This window comes from Bidens hawaiensis, unplaced genomic scaffold (assembly GCF_021521415.1).
Source record: "Bidens hawaiensis isolate Kalapana, Puna unplaced genomic scaffold, B.hawaiensis_p1.1 tig00062639_1, whole genome shotgun sequence".
NCBI classification, from domain to species: Eukaryota; Viridiplantae; Streptophyta; class Magnoliopsida; order Asterales; family Asteraceae; genus Bidens; species Bidens hawaiensis.
The window spans coordinates 34682-57686 of record NW_027506519.1 but is presented as its reverse complement, the minus strand read 5'-3'; the positions used below and the strand labels follow the sequence as shown (position 1 = coordinate 57686).

The following is a 23005-nucleotide window of genomic DNA, read 5'->3' as shown; positions in this document are numbered from 1 at the left end:
CCCTTTTATAAAAAGAAAGGTCAACTTATGAACGTGGTTTGAGTTTAGTTTAGTGTAAACAAGTTTATGCCTGTTTAAGTTGAACCCATGTTCAAGAGTTGGCCCTTCTTTTTATAAAGTTTCTAAGTTGTATTGTATGCCTAAGATTTAAAGATAAAAATATCTTTGGATCAAGAATTTTATAAATCATTTAAAACTGCTTGCATGTTGGCTGGTGTCATGTATGTATCATCGGTTTCTGTATAGGTTTGTGTGTGAAATGAAGGGCGGTTTTGCTGAAAAGCCTTTTACAGCCTAAAAGGTGGAAGAAGCCATCTTCAGCATCCACACGAGGAACACCGCGCCTCCTGAGTGTGGTACACGATAGTATTGATTTGGTAAATTTTTTAATTTTTTATTTTACCCATTTATCACACACTAGTGTGGTCTATTAGCAAAGATTTAGTTTTTTAAACACATGAGTTTGAGAGGGAAGTTATTGAGTTCAAGTCCCACACACAACACAAATTAAAAGAAAATTGTTGTTCAAAACAATAATAATAATAACCTTTGTCTCATTCTACTTTAAAAAAACTCTCTTCAAGCTTTAAAAAGACCGGACTTTAACAACCTAAACAACCGTAACCCTTTTAGGGTGTCATCTCTCCGTCCATCGCAATACGATCCGAACCAACAATATTACCAACATCAACCACAACCACAAACACATCACAACCCTATGATCTATAAAACTACCAATTCCAAATTCAACCCCACATTTTACCCAAGACCCAACCTGAACCATCCTAGAAAGGTAAATGCTTGAAGAAATTTCCGAGCTTGGGAGGACCAGATTACCGATAACGCACAAAGTCGGGTCAAGTTGTGGTGCCTATGCACAGAGAGGTTCCACGCGATTATAGGTCTAGAACCATATCGTTCTATTGATATGATCACCTGAAATTCCAAGAAATGCGGCAAAGGATGTTTAAGTTTTGGGGTGTTCGCAAAAACAAATCAAACAACCTTAAAAGTGAATAAAGCGCTAGAAAAATACCGTGAGGATCAACATCAAACTTTCAAACGGACGTTCTCCAGCATAATACATGGTGCCCATCTGGCACTGGAAACTCAATGGAGAGTGGAAACCACACCGCATGGTCTTAGTGTTAAACTAGCATGGCTAAATTATAGACAAATAAGTCAAATATAAACCCATAGGTACTATGTATTATAAATCAACTATATGTATTTACAGTGGATAATTACAGAGAAAATCTTATTTATATTACAATAAAGTTCAACCAACGTATTTAGCATAATACTGTCTGCAACCAAGCTCGTATGTATCGAACCTTTAAAATGAAGTCGGAAAAAAAAAGAGAGAATGTTTTGGTACAAGAAGACACTGACTGAAAAATAAGGAGAAAGCCCCCTAAAGCATAAATAGGAAGAAAACTCTATGTAGTAGCAAGCGACGACGATAGAACTAAATTTGATGTTTAAAACACTATATCCAATCTAGTGGTGATGGTTATGGTGATGAGGAGGGGGAGGGGGAGGCTGAGGCTGAAGTTGAGGGTGATGGTGAGGGGTTAATAACACCGGCAAAAGCGGAAAAAATGCAAGAATGCACAAGATGTAATAAACATCTTTTAGGATTTTGTAACAAGCAAGGAGCACGTTTTGATGAGACGAGTTTGGGCTATTTAAACGCTCATACATCCAAGACAAAATACAGAGATCCAGAAAAGCCATGGCATAAGCAACAACAGAGATAATTATAAATGGATCGACTGTAAGATAATCTTGATGTTTTTCTCGTATAAGCTTTAATAAAACGAGCCCCAAAAATGCTAGATACACACCAAGCAAATATGCACGTCTTTTAGGATCCGAGTGATGATGTGACCTATAAAGAAAAAAAAAACAAACGTATCATCAAAGTGAATATCATTATATCAACCATATATGAACATCTAAAAAACAAAGTATCATATACAGATTTAGGACATGGGCCGGATTTTTGTTCAAACCTAACAAAAAAAAAAGCTGAAAATTCGATTTTGGGTTTTCGAAAAACCGTTAGATTTTGGTCTTTTCAGTTTTTCACAATGGCTTCATCAGACTTCATTTTTTAGGCTTTTGAGTTATTTTGGGCCAAAAAAGGCTTGGAATACTGAATTTGGGCTGAAATCTCTGGGCTTATAAATTGTATGTTAATTAATAAATAATTGATTAATTGATAATCACATCTTTGGATTAAAATTTTTGTGTTATACCAATTTATTAATTTTTCTTCACAAATTACTCAACATTCAAAAATCCATGAACACAACAAAAAATATCGTTTCGGTTCTTGTAGTTAAGTTTGGATTTTTTGGTTTTCGATGTTTTCAGCATGTGTAAAACCGAAATGGAACCAAAAGTTCGGTTTATTAGAAACCATAAAACCAAATTCAAATTGGGTAACAAAAGTCTACAAATCATGCATTCATGTACTTTGAATCTATCCTACAATTTAAACAGAGATTGTATCTCACACCAACCAACACCCAGGGGCGGACCCACATATATGAGATTGGGGTCCCGAGACACCAATATTTTTTAAAAATTCTTTAGAGACGGTATATTAAATTTGTGAATGACCCCATATAAATTAGTAGTTGGACCCCATACTACAAACTTCTATGTGGTGGAGTGGTAACTTTCTTGTTTTCCAAGTGAAAGGTCATGCGTTCAAGTCTTGTGAACCTTGTTTTTTTTCTTTTTAAATTCCTATATTTATATGAAGTAGCATTGGGAACAACCGTGTGTGTATTATTTGACAAATTCCTACTAGATATAAGTTTATTAGGGCTTTAAACTTGCACCAATGAAACAACAAAAAATTTACGGCTCACCTTCCTCCTCTACGTCACCGGACTATGCCATCTCCAGCCTCCGCCCCTCTTAACCTAGTCTCCGACTTTGTCTCATACAAGCCACAAAAGGTAATTTTATGAGTAATTGATTGATTTTGTAATGGTAATTTATGTTGTATTATCAAACTATGACTTAGTTTTGTTAAAAACTTGAATTTTAGAGCTAATTGATTGATTTTGTAACGGTAATGATCAAATTTCTGTTTATTACGATATTGTTTTTTTTTTTTAATTATATTCCTTGTCTCGACCCGACCCGAAAAATCCGAACCACCCAAATTTGGGACCCCGTTGGATAAAATTTCTGAGTCCGCCACTGCCAACACCTATCCCTATATGATATATCCCGTCCCTTTCTCTACACCACTCCTTATTCATATTTATACACATGATTAGGAATTAGAAACATATTTAAATATGTAAATATTTGTTTAACAACTGGAGACATGTATTCAAGTTATTCATATCTCTAGATACCATCACACAGTCACACCCTGACACCTATCAGATTAAAACCTTTGGTTTTAATGGCTAAATTTTTACTAAAACTAAACGACTTGTAAGAAACTAGACAGAATATTATAAAGACAAAAAAAACCTAGACATAGATTTATAAATGATAAGCTATTTGTATAGAACCCAATTCAAACCCATTTGAATTTCAAACACAAATGCATATCTCAAAAAAGTATAGTCGAGATTACCTCGCAGCGTGTTGTCCATCTATTGTCAGGACACTTGAATTAGACTCTAGATCATCGGCGGTTATGAATGTCGATTCGAGTTGGTTTTGGATGTTGGCAGATTCATACCTTAAAAAGAAACATAAAAAACATTGGACAATCCGTATCATTTTCAAAAGGTCGCCACCACCAATTATGTTCCAAAATGAAAAGAAAAATGGTAACTAAATTTACCCCGTAAGGGGAATATCGGCGAATTTTTCTTCATCATCGGTCGTTGAAGAGGTAGGTCCCAGCAGAGACCAGTTGGTCCCGCAAGACTCACCTTGAACAGGGACGTCTGCGCAAAGGCCATCTGCTCCCGCAGGACCCACCATGCTCATAGAATCTTACGCGCAGTACGCAAGCTGTACACGCAGGGAAAGCCTCCCAATGGTGAAGTACCCCGCCTGTTCCCGCAGTTGCGGATACAAGCCATCAGGGAAGGCTACCCGCAGACAGCAGGGCTACACGCACAAGACACTAGATACTTCAGTAGTCACATGAAGGAATGAGCAAGGCGGGAACAATCCCGCCTAAATGAGCCAGTCTGTATGATTCTGAAAGATCTTTTGTACTATACCTACCAAGGTATGGATAGGACAGACGATCTGACCAGAACAGCCCATGAGCCAATCACAGGGTGACAGCTCACCGACAACAGTGCGAGGAGGAGCACCCTCTAGTACTGTTTGTCACTATTAGCCGCTGCCTACTCACCAACCCTTACTGTGGGGCATGCGCAGCCTACAGTTGGTGGAATAGTGTTACTGTTGGCCGTAACCTATTCACCAACCAGCATGGCCTGCGTACAATCCACAGTAGGTGGGACGTGCATAATCTACAGTTGGTGGAATAGTGCAGCCGACTTTGTTACTGTTGGCCGTAACCTACCCACCAACTAGTATGGCCTGTGCATAGTCCACTGTTGGTAGAACAGGAATACTATTCAGCCTGCTGTACCTTCTAGGAAACCTACCTTCGGCTATAAATACTCCAACATCTTGGAATGGTAAGATCATCTGCTATCCAGTTATCTAGCAATCTCTTAATATACACTTATATTCAGAGCAATCTAGTCTGATTCTCACGCCGGAGGGTGGTCACAAGGAGGAACCCCCCCCTTCTCAGTGACGAGCTTACGGTGTTTGTTTTGCAGGTCCCCTGAAGAACAACCGTCTCTGTTGGACCTCATTCTCGTGGGAAACATTACTTAACCCCCAGATTATCTATAATCTGTACCGGGTCGCTTAGTGTTTCTTCAGTCGTTGTTGATTCAGATAAGATTTCAGTGATGGAAGCAGTAAACCTTAAAAAAATAAAAAGGGTGACCACTTGGAATAAAAAAAATCTACATTAAGAAAAAAAAGCATGCATACAACTAGTTTGAGACCCATTTACTATACAGTTAATTCTTGAAAATACAATATTTAATAAATAATCAATATACAATAAACTCATTAAATACTGTTAATACAATCGTTGACGATAGTCTTTAAAACAATTTTAAAGTAAAAGATAATTATAATATCAAATGTTTGAATAAAAAAAGGAAGTAAATATTAATTTACAAATTTTAAAGCATAAATTTTAAGAATTGTAATTATTATTTTATTATTATAAATTTGTTAAAAAGAGTGAGGTTTAATGAAGAGTGACAAGTGGCAAAACCTATAACATTTTATTAGAGAGTATAAATATAAATTGAAAATTATTTTACAGGAATTTATAAAAGGGGCGGTGACGCCCACTTACATGACTCTCTATTGTAATTGGATCATTTTATTATAAATGAAAAACTAATATAAAATGTTTGGTAAAAAATATATTAAAATAAAAATAAAAAAATTAACCAAGTAAATAATTTATGTCGATCGCCAAAGATATACATAATAGATTACCTTGTTTCGTAAAATAAAAATAAGTGTGACAAGATTGAAAAATTATGCTTGAAGTTTTATTGATATGACCGAAAACCCGACACAAATCTAACACGAAGGTCACGGGTTTGGGTTTGAGTTAAAACGGGTTGTGATAGGGTCAATTCGATGGGTTCATAGATTGACCCGGTTAACTTTAATTTTTTAAAACTTATTTCATGTAATAAATAAAATTGGTTGGAGGATCTTATGTTAAAATTTAAAAATTGATATAAGATTCTATAACTATAATAAAAAAATTATATATATTAGTTTTTTTTTTAATTTTTTGTGTAAAAATGTAAAATCAAAGGAATAATATGTGATACCAATGAAAAGTATAAATGGGTAAAACTTCCAGGTCAAACATCCCGTATACTGGTCAATATGAGAATATTCCGGTTGTGTTTGGGTTCAAGTGTCTTACATGATTTTCAAGTTTGGCTCGTGTTCGATAACACGAGATGTGTAGGATCTCTGTATGTAATTATCTAGACAAAAAACCTAGATCTTATTTTTCAGTAAACCGTATGTTAGGAGAGAAAAAAAAAGGAGGTTGTATGATTTATTAAAATAGATGTACGAAAAAAAGCCCCTGCCTATAATAGAATGGATGGCTGAATTCCCAAATTAATGATCATTCAACTAATTAAATAAACGTGTCACGTGTGTCAAATAATGAGAAGGAAATAAATGGGTCAGGCTAAACATATCCCTCTTACCTGCTATCTATACACCCCCCCTGAACTTTTATTTCCCTTTGACATTTGTAATTGGCATGTTAGTCCCTCTTATTTTATTTTATAATTCTCTCAAATTATCAAATAACAAACTATTAAGTTTATTTTTATTTTACAGTTTTTTATATATTTTTATTATTAATTTTATTATTTTACTTCTATAAGATCTTATTAAAAGTTTGTTTTTATTTTTTTACATGTTTTAAAAAGTTTTGTATGTTTTATCTAGCTAGTTTTTTATTTATTTTTATTTTTTTTATAAAATGTATTCAAAACAATTTGATTTTTTTGTAAGTTTGGATACATAAGATTAATGTTATCTATGAAAAGAGTCAATTTTTATATCAAGTTGTATGTTATTAAACCTTTTTATTTATAAAAAAATAATATGATGTTTTATAAAAAAATATAAATTATCTCTTAATTTAAAAAAAAAAACACTTTACAAAAAGATTAAAAGAAGTATAGAAAAAAATACATTTTTTTTAAACAAGAAAAACATCGTTTTTTAGATAAGAAAAAAATATATATATTTCTAAGTAAGAAAAATATGCTTTTATTAAAAGGCTTTTAAAATTACATAAAAAGATAAATAGAAAAAAAAATTATTAAATAAAAATAGAAAAAAATTGCTTTTATAAAAATAATAATGATAATAAAAGATAACAAAATAACAAAAGAAGCAACAAAATGGTTTAAATTATATTAATGTAAAACTTGAGAGAGGAGGTATGTTTAGTAAAAATAGATGAAAGGGGGTACGTTTAACAACACCCAAATAAATTGGTAAAACAGTACAAAAGATACCGAATTAATATAGCAAGTTGTGATTAGGAAAACAGAGACACGTGACATAACAAATCAAATCTTCCAAAAACCTTGATGATTAATTCAAATAAATATTCTAACATATTACCTTGATTTCAATTTTTTTTAATAATAATAATAATAATAAGCGGTGTGGATTAATCTCTTAATCGTTTAAGAGCATTCAGATAAACCTATTTCGTAGGTTGCACACGAATTATTTATCAGATAAGACAAAGAAATTGTTATTGGAATTTAAGTTATATGTAGCCTTCATAATCTTAATTAAGATGAATGTCGTGAGTTTTAACCCAAAACCCAATTTATTAGTAGCCCACTAATAATAAATTAAGACCCAAGTTATTATTTCAATAACAAATTCTTAATAATAAGACCCAAATGATATCAAGAATTACATCGAGCCGCGTCACTCAACTTGTTTAATCTCTAACGTTATTTACTCGATCGACAAATTACCAACACGGTCTTACTCAGTCGGAGGCGGAATACTTGAATTGCTGTATAGACCCTCTATGTTTTCGGTTGCTGGTTCATGAAGATTTCGGCTGATAAGGGCTAAAAACCTTGACAAAAAGTTATTAATGATCAATAATAAATTAGATCTTCAAAAGAAAATAGAAACGTGACTGAAGGTTTTGTGTACCCCTGAAGGGTTGGATCATGCGTTGGATATTGGTGTTGGTGTCTGATCAAAATGGGAAGCGGTAAACTTGATGCTGAGATAAGAATGCTTGAATCATTCTCTAGATTCTCCATGCTTTCAATGAGTCACATGTGAGAATCGAAAAAGGAAGTAGTGTTTATATAGATAAATGAGGACCCCACTTCCAAAACTATTCGTCAGTGTGTGTTGTTGTAATGAGTTGTTCAACATGGTAACCGGCCGTAACCGGTGTTGCCGGTTGTGTACACCGGCTAAATGCGTCAATTCAATGCGGAAGCCACTTCAAAGTTCAAAATGACAAATCTATTCGTCAGTGTGTGAACTACTAAATGTGGGTCCATGTTTATTCGTACCACGTTGAATAAAATATCATTTTTACGAGGAGCCCCTCAGCAGTGTCAAAGTCTACGGAAGGCCAGAAAGTTTAGAAAGATTTTTATGGTTTCGTTAATATTATATATATATATATATAATTATTAAAATCTAATCAGGTACTAATTAATATATACTTAACAGGTAAACATGTATTTACATGTTTAGATATGAAAATTAACAGGTAAATTCGTGTCTGCCCGTTTAGTACACGAAACATGTTAATGTCTTACTTGTTACCTGCTAAATTTGTGTAGGTGCGTGTCGTGTATTCGTGCCTCGTGTATAATTGTCAGCCCTACTATGTTCCGTCGCATCACATGGGCACCCTCTTAATCTTATATGATATTTTGTGTTATGTTTTTAAGATAACCAAGTAGACTGGATGTTCACCGGTGTAAACCGGCTAAACATTGTTCCATTCCTAATTAACTTCAATTTTTTTAAACATCAAATATATTCATACTTCTACTCTACACCAATATTATGTCATTGCCCAAGTTTAAACTTGGGACCTCCTTTATTGTAGACATATGCTTTTATCAAGTGAGCTAGCCTTATATTGACTTAATTAAATTCAGCTAACTTTTTTATAATTTATTTATAAAATACGATTTAAGAGGAGCCCTATGTGATCGGTCAGCTTAACCGGATAAATTGGCTATCAACCGGCTAAACATGTGAGGATCATGTGTAATTGAAAGAAACAACCCACCTTTTCTTGTTAATAAAATACAATTCAATGTGAAGCCCGCTTCGGACTTACCAATTCAAAATTTAATATTATTGTGTGTATACAATATCTCAGGTTAACCGGACATATCGGTTGTAAACCGGCTAAATGTTGGCCCATATTTTAGCTGAGCATAAATTTTGTTAATATACAATCTAAGGACGAGCCACTTCAAACTTCAAAGTCTAAACTCTAGATTAAATTTGTATATATAATCAAACATGCTACAAGTGGACCGATGTTTAATTATATAAGACCATCATTTCGGGCCTTTTTTAGACGAGATTCGTTGTAAAAACTGAGAAGAGACTTGACCAATTAAATTTTTATTGCTTTCAAATTATATTTTTATTTATATTAAAAAATTAAAAAAATGTAATAATTGAAATTAGTTTTTTACTGCTACACCACCTTTTCAAAACGCCCCATTACCGTCTGGAACGTTATGTATCGCAATGCAACAAGGGTGAGACGTTATTATTACTAGAGGTGGCAATACGAGTGGGTTGGGTTGGGTTGGGTTTGGATGATGAGTTAGAATGAGTATGAGTTATGATGGATTTTTAAAACAGAAGGTTAGGATGTGTATGAGTCAAGATGCATAAAGCTAACCCATGAACAAACCCATTATAACCCATAACCAAAAGTCACTAACATTTCCCAAACCCATATTGACCTTGAAAAATTCTTTTGATCAATCTTAACCCATTTCAATTTTAAAAATTATTCATATTGACCCAAAACAACTCATTTGAATTTGTTTTGCCACCCCTAACTATTATACATGGTCTAAGATGTCAAATTTAAATTTACAAGGTGCCCACTACAATGAACAATATGGAATTTGTACGTGTAATGAAGTTACTAAATTACCCTTGATTTAGTAAACAAAAATATACGGAGTTAGAAACAAGCAATAAAATTCCAACTATTAGAAAACTAAAGTAGTCATTTGCAATAAATTCAAAGCGAGTATTAAAGTTACGTAATTTCACAAAACGCATGCACTAAAATGACACTTAACTTTGCATTTAAACATGTTGCATGCGAGGTCATGTTTAATTGCAAGGGTGTTTACTTAATTAAAATAACCAACCTAACATGATACGATGGGAAAATCAATAGGCTGCTTTCACCTTTTAAAAAAAAAAATTCGCCCAAAAATTTTTATACGTAATGTAAATGTACCAGTTTCGACCTAAAATTTTTGAACCCCCCCCCCCCCGCGACGTTCTTGTCCAAACCTCGCGCACTGGTTAAAATGGTTTGCGGGTTTCAACTAAAACTAACCCGTACCTACTTGACTCAAGCCCAAATCCGCGATTTTCTTGTTGGATTTTCGGGCCGTGTCAAAATTTCACGTCCCTATAAGGCCGGATTTTTAGTTCAATTTTGGTTTTGCTATTAACTAAAAAACCCAAACTGAAGCGATTGGAACAGAACCACATAAACAAAAAAATGGGTATAAGTAATCTATAATAAAGTATTAAACTAATAAATGGTGTAGACAAAAAGTTTTAAGTAAATATAAAGTAAAGTTGGCTGAAGTGAAACATTGGTGACGCAAAGTGTGAAAGTTGGATGATGTTTTTATGCTTTATTTTTAAACTAATCCACAAGGTTAAAAACCAGAGTTAACTTTTGATTAATCAAAATGACGTAACGCTGATATAAAATAAAAAAAATAGTAAAAAAAAGAAGTGGACACATCAAGTCGTGCTCCTAATAAAATTCTTGCTCCTTTAAGGCGGCACCAACTTCTCAGAAACTTTGTCGTTTTCTTTAAATTTTCAAGTATTTTCCTAAACTATTTAAATAACATATTGTAAAGCATAAAAGTTGACTAGTTATTTCAATTATTTTGCTTTATTTTCTAATAATGGTAACAATTCTATTGATGAATCATTGTACCAAATAAGATTTGTAGAATGATTAAGTAAAGAGAAAAGTCAGAAAACAAATATTATTACCGTAATACTGTAGTGTTGATAGTTGATGCATCAATCACACACCTCTCAAAGTTGTGTGTTTGTAAATTGTAAGGCCAAACGTAGTGGGTGAGAAAGTGGGCGATATTGGGGCGAAATTAGGGTGGAACACCGCCCCCTGGGCGAAATTTGGGCGAAATGGGGCGGGGGCGGGATGAACTTGTCGCCTGGAAGAAGAAGATGTTTATTATTATTATATTATATATTATTATTATATTACTATTGTATATATATGTATATGTATATGTGTTGTGTGATATATATATATATATATATATATATATATGTATATATATATGTATATGTATATATGTTGTGTGTGTGTATATATGTATATGCAAAATGAATCCTAGAAACAACCCGAACCACCCATTCTCTCCTTTCGGTCAACACCATGGTTCGCAAAACCAACCGAACGTGAGCTTACAATGGACCCGATGAACCTAAATCAACCGAGCTATCCGTTTCAATTTCCCGACCCGAACCTAAACATTTACGCCAACAGAGCTATATGTTTTTTTATATTTTTAGTTATGTATTTTTGTTAGTTATGTATTTTTTTTGTATTTCCTTTTAATTTTAATGCATTTTTATTTATTTATTTAAATAAATTGGTTTTTGTTTAATTAGTTTAGTTATAAAAAGAAAATAATAAAAAAACACACTGTGGGCCCAACTTGTAGCCCCTACACCATTACACCCCAAAAACAAATTTCCACTACATTCTGACTGGGCGCCACGTGTCACAATTCGCCCCCAATTGTTGCCCCTCCACTACACATGACCTAATAGAACTGTTGATGAGTTGGTCAATGGTCATGGTAGTGACTTTTCGTTTTTGACTCATCCTAAGGCTATGTTTAGTTGATGTGTTACAAAATGGGGTGATTTACGCCGTGTGGCGCCCAGTCAGCAAATGATGGGTTTTTGTTTTAGGGGTGTAATGATGTTGTAGCCCCCATATATATATATATATATGTATATATCACACACACAAATATAATAATAATATAACAAACATGCATATGGGCGACAAGAACCTCTCGCCCTTACACATTTCGCCCCTATATAATAGTGTTGTAGTCCCAAAACCACTATTTTATCACCCCACTACACTCACCCTAATGGCTTTCCAATGAAGGACGAATAACTCAATTGACGCATCATGCACATATCGATGGGGTGTGAGTGTGTGACAAACGTGTGTAAAGAAAAAAAGCATGATATATCAAATTGATTTTAGATTTCTGTGAGTTTTCAATTAATTAGAAAACCGTGGCTTGTGTATAAAAAAAGAGTCAATTAATAACTTAAGGTTCTAATCTTATTTATTGTTCCTATATTATCTTATATACATCGGAATTATCCAATTGTTCCTCATCCGACCAAGTTCTGTTTCTTGTTTCATGTACTTTTAAATCTTCAATAAAGTTATTATTTTTTTGACATGTTGCGGGAAGGGCTAGTTTATTAGAAATCTTGATTCAGTTTGTTAGCCGATTAACCGTGCTCCATCATTTCTAACTATAGATTGATTGGCTGCATGGCCGGTTTTAAGGGTGTGCCATGTAGACGTCTGGTTGGCACATGTTTTTTCTGGAGACACAAATTTTTTTAAAAATTCTTAATGTTACATATAAAATACCCCAATGCTTAGGATCTCACTGTTAATATCATACTCAAAAATCTGTTAAACCCAGTTCTTTTAGATAACCCAAAAACTTATAGGCCTATAAAATTGAAAAAGGTCAATCACTTTTAATTAATCAATAAAAGTTAAATAAATAAAAAGATAAAAAGAAGCGAACATGCGAGATAACAACAAAGTCGACTTCGAACACCAGCAGTCACGGTAACAACTGCATAAAGGAGTTTTTCGAAATTATAGTTATTGAAATCTTATTCACAATCCACAATGCCTCAAAAATACTTAGCAGGTTGGCAATGATAGCTATAAAGAACGACATATTAGAGAGTATAAATGTGAAGAATTGATTCACCAATTTGCTATCAAGAGTTTTAGGAGAACTTTACAAATCCTTGGTTACCTATTAGCCTATTCAATATGTCATAAACTCAATCTAATACCATGATTTTGTTAATTGTTACGTTTATTGTCATAACTTTAATTGGCGTATAAAAAATGTGTTAACATTATTTAGTAAGTTAAGCCACATGGGGCATATTTTTTTACTCGGTCGTGGTACGTGAATTCTCAGGGCTAGCCATAATTGGTTGTTTCATGTTTTTCTCAAAATTTTATCTCTTATTCATTTTTATTTATAACATTGGCATCCAAGAATCGATCCTTCGACTCTTGATTTTCAATTGCGATTCAAGCTTTGTATTGAAGTTAAAATTCTCACCGTCCATCAGACCAATTCAACATGACGATCGTAATCCAAGTGAAGCTCGATAAAACCTTCAGTAAACATCAAACTTGTCACACCTTGCTAAATGGCTTATACGTATGACCAAAAGTTGGTATATGGTTTGTAAATATATCAGGGTTGCAGGTTTGATTTAACAAAAGGCTTCTTTAAAATTAAATATTAATTTATCTTGAAAACACATTCGGGAATTAAATAGTATATTATAGTTATTCATTAATCTGATTATAATAGTTTAATAATTAAAAATTGAGTAATCTTTATATCGCGAGCATATAACTCTACGAGTGACTATAATTCTTGCTACCTATGCTAAACTTGATTTGCTGAAATGTGAGGGGGAAAATACGTCAGTTATATGATGGTGAAACGCTGACTCTTAAAATAGTTAATAAATCTTTAAATGACATGTAGTGTTCTTGATAAACTCAGCAGGAGCGTCTTTTATTCTTGGGATTGTATCATTGAGTTTGTTTGGTGTGAGTGAGAAAGATGTCATGAGGTCCCCTTTATAGCATGAGCTTTGATTCCATTACGTATCGTGATGTCTTAAAAGAAAAGCCATCGCGTAGCGCGATAACTCAGCTTCTTCAGAAGCTGCTATGTGTTGAAATGTGGTTGGACACTTGTCCCCGTTTGCCTAATGGGGTCATTGCGTATCGTGATAGCCCAAATAATTTGGCCTTCACGTAGCGTGACACCGCCCAAATCTTGGGTTTCTCCCAGCTCCGTCGCGTAGCATGACTAGCATGGTTTTTGTTCGTTGCGTCATCGCATAGCGCGATGGATACAAAAATTCAGACTTTTAAATTTGTTGTCTTCACAAAATACCATCAAAGCGCCTCTAGGGTTTCACCCAGCTCCGTCGCATAGCGCGACAAGCTTGGTCTTTGTTCACCGCGTCGTCGCGTAGCCCAATGAATACAAAAATTATGATTTTCCATTTTGGTCCCTCTTCACACAGATACTATCAAAATGCCACATTGTGACCATCGCCCCAGCTCGTGCGAGCTGGGTGCTTTACACCCTTGCTAAGGCCACTAGGTGTTTTGTCATACAAGAATATTATCTTGTTAGTCATTATCCCTATAAAGAGTTTACAAGTTTATCTTTTTATCAATGTAGGACAAACCCGCTTTCTTATTCTACCAATATGGGACAAACCACTTTTTTATTTCACATTCTCAATCACACATTTTTGGTATATTTTGGATCTCTCATTTTTTGTAAGTTGTCAAATTTGGAACAAAATTTTTGGGATGTTACAAAACTTCCTTGTTGAAGTTCGATGCACTCGTAGAGAGGGCGAAGCAATCATTCATTGATATTCACCATATTCTTGACATATTATTGAGCATAAGTAGTTAGAACAATAAATTATCAGCCAACATAGGTCCTAATCAATTTGTTAATCAAGATCTTAATATATTAAGGGCAAAGATAGGATCTGCAAATGTGAACACTTCTTCGACGTGGATGAGGACACTATAAAACTTTTAAGGTATCTGTCAAAAACGGTAAATCAAGACTATAATCCCAATACAAGAAAATAACAATAGCATAAACTGTATATGAAGTACTGTAGCCACAATCAATAACATCTCAAAATAATTTAGGTGCATCAATGTGATGAACACAAAAAAGTACACTAATCATTAGCAGATCAAGCGCAAGGATGTAACTACTTTAGCCCATAAGACTTAAGCCCACTAACACTGCTACAAGCCCATATCCTCTTACTGTATTCAAGTCCATTAGCTCCAAACCCATTATTCAGCAAATAAACCCATATGCTAAATACGCAGATAAAAGAAAGTAACCAACGTTGGGAAGATGGTGAAATGGCATAACAAATTTGTCAAAAAAAACTAGACCATAACAGTTTTTTCAATAGTTAGGGTGGTTGAGGTTGGAAACGCCACTTCATCATTGTGAAACCGAAAAAAGTTGTAGTGTTTGTATCCTCACTATCCCGATACCAAAATAGCCGTGGGGTGTGTTGAACAGGCATTTAATAAAAAAAAATTTAAAAACCAATCAAACGATCATATGCTTGTAATTATAAGAAAAAATTAATGTATTTTTTTTTTAAATCTAACCATATAAATCGTCACACACTAATTTTTCCCTCAATATTTTGTCGGTTTCTTCTTCTTTCTCTCTAAAATATTTAGGTCAACCAATGGATTTTACTCTTTGCAACAACAAAAAGGCCGGTCCTAGCTAAAACACCTGCAAACTCGCACTCTCTAAAACAGATCGCAAAATCCTAGCGTCAGCCCACCCAATGTTGTAAAAATCGCTAAGCGGTCTCTATGCGGCCGACCCTCTTGTAGGGAGTACTCGGATATGATAAATATAACATAAAATAAATATTGGATATTATATATATGTTAAGATAATCATAATTAATGTCAAAATAAGTATAATTCATATGAAAAAAATATAATTCAAAAAATTCATGTTTTGTTGTTATTTTTAATTTTTTACTAAAAAATAAAAGATAAAAAATAAAAAAAATCAGAATTTTTTTTTTGCCCAAGTTGACCTTGGGGGCCGAGTAATCCCGAGGACTCCGACTTTTGACCGAGTTGGACCTTGGCGAGTAATTGTGGCCGTGTTGGGAAAAGGCGACAAGGTTGATGTCCGAGGACCTTGGAATCGCCTTGGAATCCGACTTTTACAACACTGAGCTTACCGCACTATCTACAATTCCAACAATATGCAAATAATACATCCTACTTCAACAAATTTCCCATGATATGCAATACGTGTCACACCCTGTTAAAGAGGAAACATGAGATTCAACAAGACATGTCTGATAACAACATTGTTTATACGATAATACTAAACTTCCATTCCAAAGATAAAGTTAACAAGCAACATAATCATAGGTTCCAAACGTGAGTACAAGATTTCACAAATATAGTCTAAGTAATAAACTAATGAATAATATCAAAAGATCGATCTTCACACGCGTTCCTAATCATGTTGTCTTTATGTTCACTCAATTAAAATTTCTTGAAAAACATGTTTAAAAACGTCAACTAAAATAGTTGGCAAGTTAACGGGTTTATAGACAAGTAAACAATTTATTTCATTATACGCAAGCATAATGTAATTACAATGATCCCATGACCAAACCTTGACTTCCTTGTATGCCCCAAACTAATGTCTTGTCACTTAACATAAAAAAATAACTGATAATATGCATTCATTTGACACAAAGGTCAAAGTTGGCATGACAAACCAAGAAAGAGGATGTCAACCCATATACTACTCATATATTCCACGGCTTAATTTCAAGTTAATGATTATGTAATTATGGAGACATAAGAGTGAAAATAACCGCAACTCTTTTAATATACATCAATATTCATGAACGTCTGCATACGTATACCATCCCTGAGCTACGAGAACACTTGTTAACAAAGGCTGTCGCATCACGAATTCCAAAAGGTGTTTATAATAGGGCAGGTCCTACTCGAGTTTTATAATGCTAGTAGACACTAATGTAATATTGTGTGAAAACTCGTTTCACCATCCTAGTTTCTATTTTGCCAAAAAGATGTACACTTATGATGGTGATTTTTCCAAGACGTCGTTACGATGGCATTTCGGCTTTACAAAAAAGGTTATTTAAGCCTTGTCCAAATGCATGTTGTATGACTAAGTTCAAGTTGTTTTGATGAGGTTCGAGTTTGGGTTTGTAAATGAGTTAATAATGTCGCTTTGTATATCTTGTTGTAAATGACTTAAGAAACTATTATAAACTCATTATATGACTCACGACCTTTGTATTAAGTAAATATCTATCTCATGGTTTTAGCCTTATTATTCATATTATAAGGCCGAAATTCAAAATGATTATGATAATTATATAACACCAAAAATTATAAAATTTGGTATTAAGTTAGTTACGACCTGTCTAAGCTTAAAAGTCGGTCGCTGCAAAAATCTTTTTTAGATGTAACTTATGAAACATATCACTTTTTTTTTTAATATTGTTAAGTGGGGTCTTTCGAGTCATCACTGAAGTTTGGTGACCAGGATCGATAAACACAACAACGGAATTTAGATCATAAGCTCGATCCTTGTAACTTTCATTAGCTCGAAAAATTACAATACTCAAATCTCCTAACTCTCAATTGATATAACCCACAAGCTCGGGTATATATACTAGTTTAAACATGAAAACCTAATTAAACTATAATACAAACTCCTTATCATACTCAAACACTAATTAGTAAAAACATATTTAAACAATAATTAATAAATAAATTCCTTATTGTCAAAGTCATTTGCTCGACTTGTTCACCAGGTAATTTATTCAATGTAAACCAAGTCACATTCTCAACTTGATAAACAAGACACCTACTCATCATAGGCTCGATGAGTCGGCCCAATGGAAATTACGTCCAACAATCACAACTCAAATGATTTCTCAAATGATTTGAAAAACGACCCTTACAAGGAAAAACACTTATAATTTGTGAAACACATTGCTTGATAATGATGTACGTAATGTGTAACTATATACGCGCATACACTGAGACTAAAATACATGTGTTGAATTCTGATGAGTTTCTAACACTTGCACGAAAAACGACTTCATACAAGAATCTAGCATATAGAAAGAGTGTTTAGAAAAAGGGATGAGAGTTTTCTTTTTAGAAATTTAAAGTTGTAAATAAAATACTTTTAAGTGTCAAATTCACATTCAATTCAACATAATTTTCCGTTATTATCTTTCATTTCATTCATCCTATGTATCCATGGGTAATTAGTCAAAGCCTTTTTGGTAATTGAGTTATAAAATAGTCATTTTCTATCCTAATCTTATAATTGCTCATTTTATTTATCATAACTATTCATATGTCATGGCTCAAAACCATCTTGGTAGTTGATTTATAAAATTGTCAGAAAATTAAAAGAAAAATACTGATTGAAGATTAAACAGGTAGAAATAAGTTATATGAAAAACAGCCAAAAACAATCTTTTTCTAAAATTGATTTTTTTATTCTATACCCAAATTTTTCCCATTGACACTATATGTTGCATTTCATAGGGTAAGCAAAATACGTTGTAAAAAATTGTTAAAATTGGATGACATTGAGAATACCTGTGATAAAACAACAAATGCTGTATATAAAGAGATTTTTTCAAATTTATAAATTTGAGATTTTAAACCTTTTTGTTTGTAATGCATATTTCATTTCTTTTTTTACTTTTAACTTTAATTCTCTAGTTCAAATAACCTACCTTATTTATTTTTATTATTTAAAAATTTCATATAATAGACGGGTTTAAAAGCTATTAGTCTAATATTTTTCTAATTTCTATCTAGAGTGAATATCTATTAATAAGTTTTCAACGTGTGAGACGCCAACAAAAATCGAAATCCCTTAACATAATCACGTAACAATGTCAATTCGAAGTTATTAGTAAACTTTTGTGGTAAAGAATCACGCTTTTATTTATTTGTTAAAAAAAAAGAAACTCTTAATAAATCCCGCGTTAAAATTCAAAATAAACAGCCCAGCCCAACTAATAAAAGCTCCAAAACCTAACCTCACTACCGCACAGTAGAGGTGCACAAAAACCCGAACCCGGAACTGGACCCGAAATAAATATCCAGAACCGATTTTTCTAATACCCGGGTTTTAAATGCCCGAACCCGAACCTACCCGTAGGGTACGGATAGGGTATGCATTTTGGCACTAAAACCCGAACCGGACCCGATTTGTACCCGGTAATACCCGAAAACCCGATTTGTACCCGGTAACACCCGAACCTGGAACCGAGGTTTTCCAATACCCGAAACCGGGTATTTCAAATACCCGATGTATACCCGAAAAATACCTTAAAAATACCCGAATAATACCCCTAAAAAGTGTAAACTTTTAAAAAATCCAATCTATATAAAAAAAATACCGGAAAAAAACCCGAAAAAACCCGTAAATAGAGTTTTTTCAATACCCGATAATAGGGTATTTAAATACCCGGTTCTATACCCGACCCGAACCCGATGCATAGGGTATGATTTTTAGAGACAATACCCGAGATTTGGCTTGTTTGAGGTACTGCTTCAGCACACGAGCTCAAGCTGAGCTTAGGTTTGTTTTAAGGTTCTTCTCAAAATATATGAAATAATTAAAAATGTTTATAAATTAGTTAGTTAATAATAAAGGAGACAAATTCGAGCTTGAAAAAATGATTTGTGAGCTGAGCCTTAGAAAAAAAGCTTGAGCTCTCGTAAGTCAAAACGAGGAAAGTTTGGACTCGGCATGGACTGTTTACGCTCTTATTTACACTGAACCAAAAACTTAAATATTGGTTTTTTGCCATTTGGGCTTGAAGTATTTGGTTTCGGGTTGCCATTGGGCTTGAAATTTTTGGTGGGAAAATTTTGACCCAAATAAATGATCTTGGGTCTTTTTTTTTTTTTTTTTTTTGTGAACTAACACTTAACTCATTAGTATACATGTGGGCTAAAACATTTGGGTGACAATGTATATTTAATTCTTATAGATTACTTAAATTAAAAATGAAATATCAACAAGTTTGGTTTGGTCTGGTTTTTACCAAAACCAAACTGCTTGGTTTTTACCAAAACCAAACTGCTTGGTTTTGTTTGCTTTCAGTTCTTTTTGTTTTGGATTGGTTCCATGCACACCTTAACCTTTTGTGTGTTTTTTTAATTGTGTGTGTAAAATATATATTTTAATGGGTGACTTTTGCTTATTGGCAGGCTCTTGTTGATGCACCTGACATGGTGAGGGGTCAAATGAACTTTAAAAGGCCAACACTCACAGACATCAAGATTGACATCAAAAGAGTTCCAAACAAGAAAACTTTGGTTGCTGCTTTGGAGGCTGCTGGTATGTATCTGTTAAATTTGGTACTATATACGCGTTGTTTGTTTGTGGCTTGTTGGATCAACTGAAGTTTTGCTTATTTGCAGATGTTAAGAATAAGTGGGAGAGCAGTTCTTGGGGAAGAAAGCTTATTGTGCAGAAGAAGAGAGCATCACTTAATGACTTTGATAGGTTCAAAATCATGTTGGCTAATATTAAGGTAAATAAGATTCTAACTCTTTCGTTTATTCTGATTTTTGGACATCTTATTAATAGTTATACTCATTGTGTGTGTTGCAATTTGTGACATTGCAGAAGGCTGGAGTTGTAAGCCAAGAACTAGCAAAGCTGAAGAAGGAAATCAAAAGCTAGTAACATAATTTGGTTTTTATTATTAAAGGTTTTGCTGATGTTGACCGATTACAAGATTTATATTTTTTCCGCAGTTTGTATTAAAATGGCAAGTTTTAAGCTTATGATTTTCTTTACATTTGATATGAAAATGATCTCCAATAATGAATTTGTTGGTAACGTGTGAATTTGCGTGGTCTTCCCGTAAAAGCTTCGTCAAAACGAGTCCCAAAAAACCTAGATGCATATCAAGAATACATGTTATCAAATTGTATATTTACTATATAAGAACATCTTAAATATAAAATACTATGCATGCACTTCAAAACCATCCTACAATCATATCAAAAGTTAATCTCACAGCAAGATAACCCATCCCTTTCTCTCTTACACTTGTCCATATTCAAGACTATCTGATTAGTGATTAAGATCAATAGAAACGTCAATATTTGTTTAAAAATGGGAATATGTACAGATGCTAATTATGGAAATTAATAACTAACAAATGCAACAAGAAATTTCAAAAAACTATATATAAAAAGATTATGAAACCCTTAACAGTATGTAGTTTTAAAGTTATTAATATGTTGTATTAGATGTAGAAAAAAGTATCAAATTCTTCTTACAATTCAGACTCAATAATCAAAATGGATATTACGAAAACTTATCGAATAGGTGGTGAATTACTAGTGCAATCTTCTTCAATTTTAGCATCTTGGTTGGGAATTTCTCTGTATAGACATATGTCTCTGTCTATGCTTGCTTGGTCATGCAGGATTCCTACAGAAGTCCTACATAAAAAAAATACTCCCTCCGTCCTATCGTTGGTAAAAATTCGCTTTTGGTTGGTTTCAATTTTTAGCGTTATGGTTTCAGTTTTCGACAACAAAATAACATTAATCATTAATAATGATTTGGCTCACGGTTTAATTCAAAACCATCAAAACTGGACCATAAACAACTATACATAAAATGTTATTTTTATAACTTAAAACAAACTATGCAACATCAAACTCAAATTAAAGAGAATAAAACATTGGTTTTGTAGTGCAATTATTTTAAAAAAAATATTATCATACGAAAAAGTTATGACCGTTTGAAAATCATTGGGAAAGTTGGGTTAAAAGTGAAATTAAAATGACTAAATAGGCAAAAGATAGAGGTTAAATTTGTGACTATTCTCTAAATTTACCAATAATTATTAAAGCAGAGAAACTAAGATTGTAACTATCATAAAGAAATATGTAAGACACGTGATACTTTTAAGTGTTCAATGACCATTTTGCCCCTCTTTAGAGTTGTACCACACGCTTAAACAATTGCAAATCCATTAAAATCCGCCTTCTTAATTTGCCAATGACTTCTATATTATATATATAGTATAGATATAGATAACAAAGATAACCTAATAAAGTATTTGAGAGAGCGTCAATTTTTTTATTAGCAGTCCAACACCCACAAGTCGATTTTTCAAATTAAAAATCAATCAACGATTTCGTCTCATATTGGTGACGTTATTGTTGTTGTGATCAAAGACGTGGTTCCAAACTGTTTTGGATAAAAATCTGTTAAGGATCAAGTATTCAAATTCGTAAATGTGAGGTATGGTGCTAACTCGGTAATATCGAATGAGTAATCGTAATCGGGGTGAACACAGTGATTTGATCATGAGGGAAAAAGCCCTTAACCAAGATAGTCTTACTTCGGTCAAAACTTATCGAGGTAATCTTTGATAAAATGACTTCGGTCAAGGATTAATAAACTAATCTTTGGTCGAATCACTTCAGTCAAGGATCAACAAGGTAACCTTTGGTCGATGAGTATGTGATTATCGTGGTCTCCGGCACAAAAAACCCTCGGACGGTGAAAACTATCACCGTCAAGTTTATTAATACGAAAGATGAGGATACAAGGTTGGAGATTATGATTAGTGATACAATATTCTCTAAGTGTGTGTGTATTGCTTTGTTCGTAGAGAGCAGAGTGTATGGGGTATTGGGTTCGTGTTTCCTAGCTGATCATAATCTCTATTTATACACCAAGATAATAACTCAATGGTTTGTGAATAATAAAGGCTATTAACTAATAATCCCTAAAGATCCGCCATTTGCCTTCAATATAACTCTTTCCTTAATTATCCACGCGGTTTGTTGACTTAATTGCGAGATTACATGTTAGACTTGGTAACTAGCCGTTATACCTGCCCAAAATATCAAGATAACAAAGGAAAATCGTTAATAAACAATAAATACTGAGGATCACTGATCCTGACAGATTATATGATCCAGATTATATGTCAAGATAACATATCCACAGTGTCAAATTTCCATGCACTAACAATTGCCCCCCAAAATGGCGGTTGTGATAAGATCACAACTGTCATTTTGCCTTTGAAATCAGGTTTTCTGTAAAACATATGAGATTTGACAAGCTGGATATAATAATGTCCCCACTTCTCTTTCGACTGTATATCCAATACCATTAAGTTACCATAAGTGTTGATCCTTCTGTGATCCTTGTAATAGAACTTAGGATAC

The 23005-nt window shown here is 33.4% G+C and overlaps 1 protein-coding gene across 1 annotated transcript; it reads left to right on the top strand.

Moving 5' to 3' along the window:
- The first annotated feature begins 2906 nt into the window (after positions 1 to 2906).
- Positions 2907 to 20489, top strand: LOC143618062 (large ribosomal subunit protein eL14y-like). The gene is made up of 4 exons (XM_077090400.1): positions 2907 to 2972; positions 20012 to 20141; positions 20225 to 20337; positions 20433 to 20489. Exons 1-4 carry the CDS (start codon positions 2907 to 2909, stop codon positions 20487 to 20489), a joined length of 366 nt encoding a protein of 121 aa, XP_076946515.1.
- The last annotated feature ends 2516 nt before the right edge of the window (positions 20490 to 23005 follow it).

What these genes read in the sequence shown, in the direction of transcription:
- LOC143618062 (XM_077090400.1), top strand. Translation starts at nt 2,907, where the DNA reads ATGCCATCTCCAGCCTCCGCCCCTCTTAACCTAGTCTCCGACTTTGTC. An exon ending in TGCTGCTTTGGAGGCTGCTG is followed by an intron (nt 20,142 to 20,224) that starts GTATGTATCTGT and finishes GCTTATTTGCAG; the next exon opens with ATGTTAAGAATAAGTGGGAG. An exon ending in TCATGTTGGCTAATATTAAG is followed by an intron (nt 20,338 to 20,432) that starts GTAAATAAGATT and finishes GTGACATTGCAG; the next exon opens with AAGGCTGGAGTTGTAAGCCA.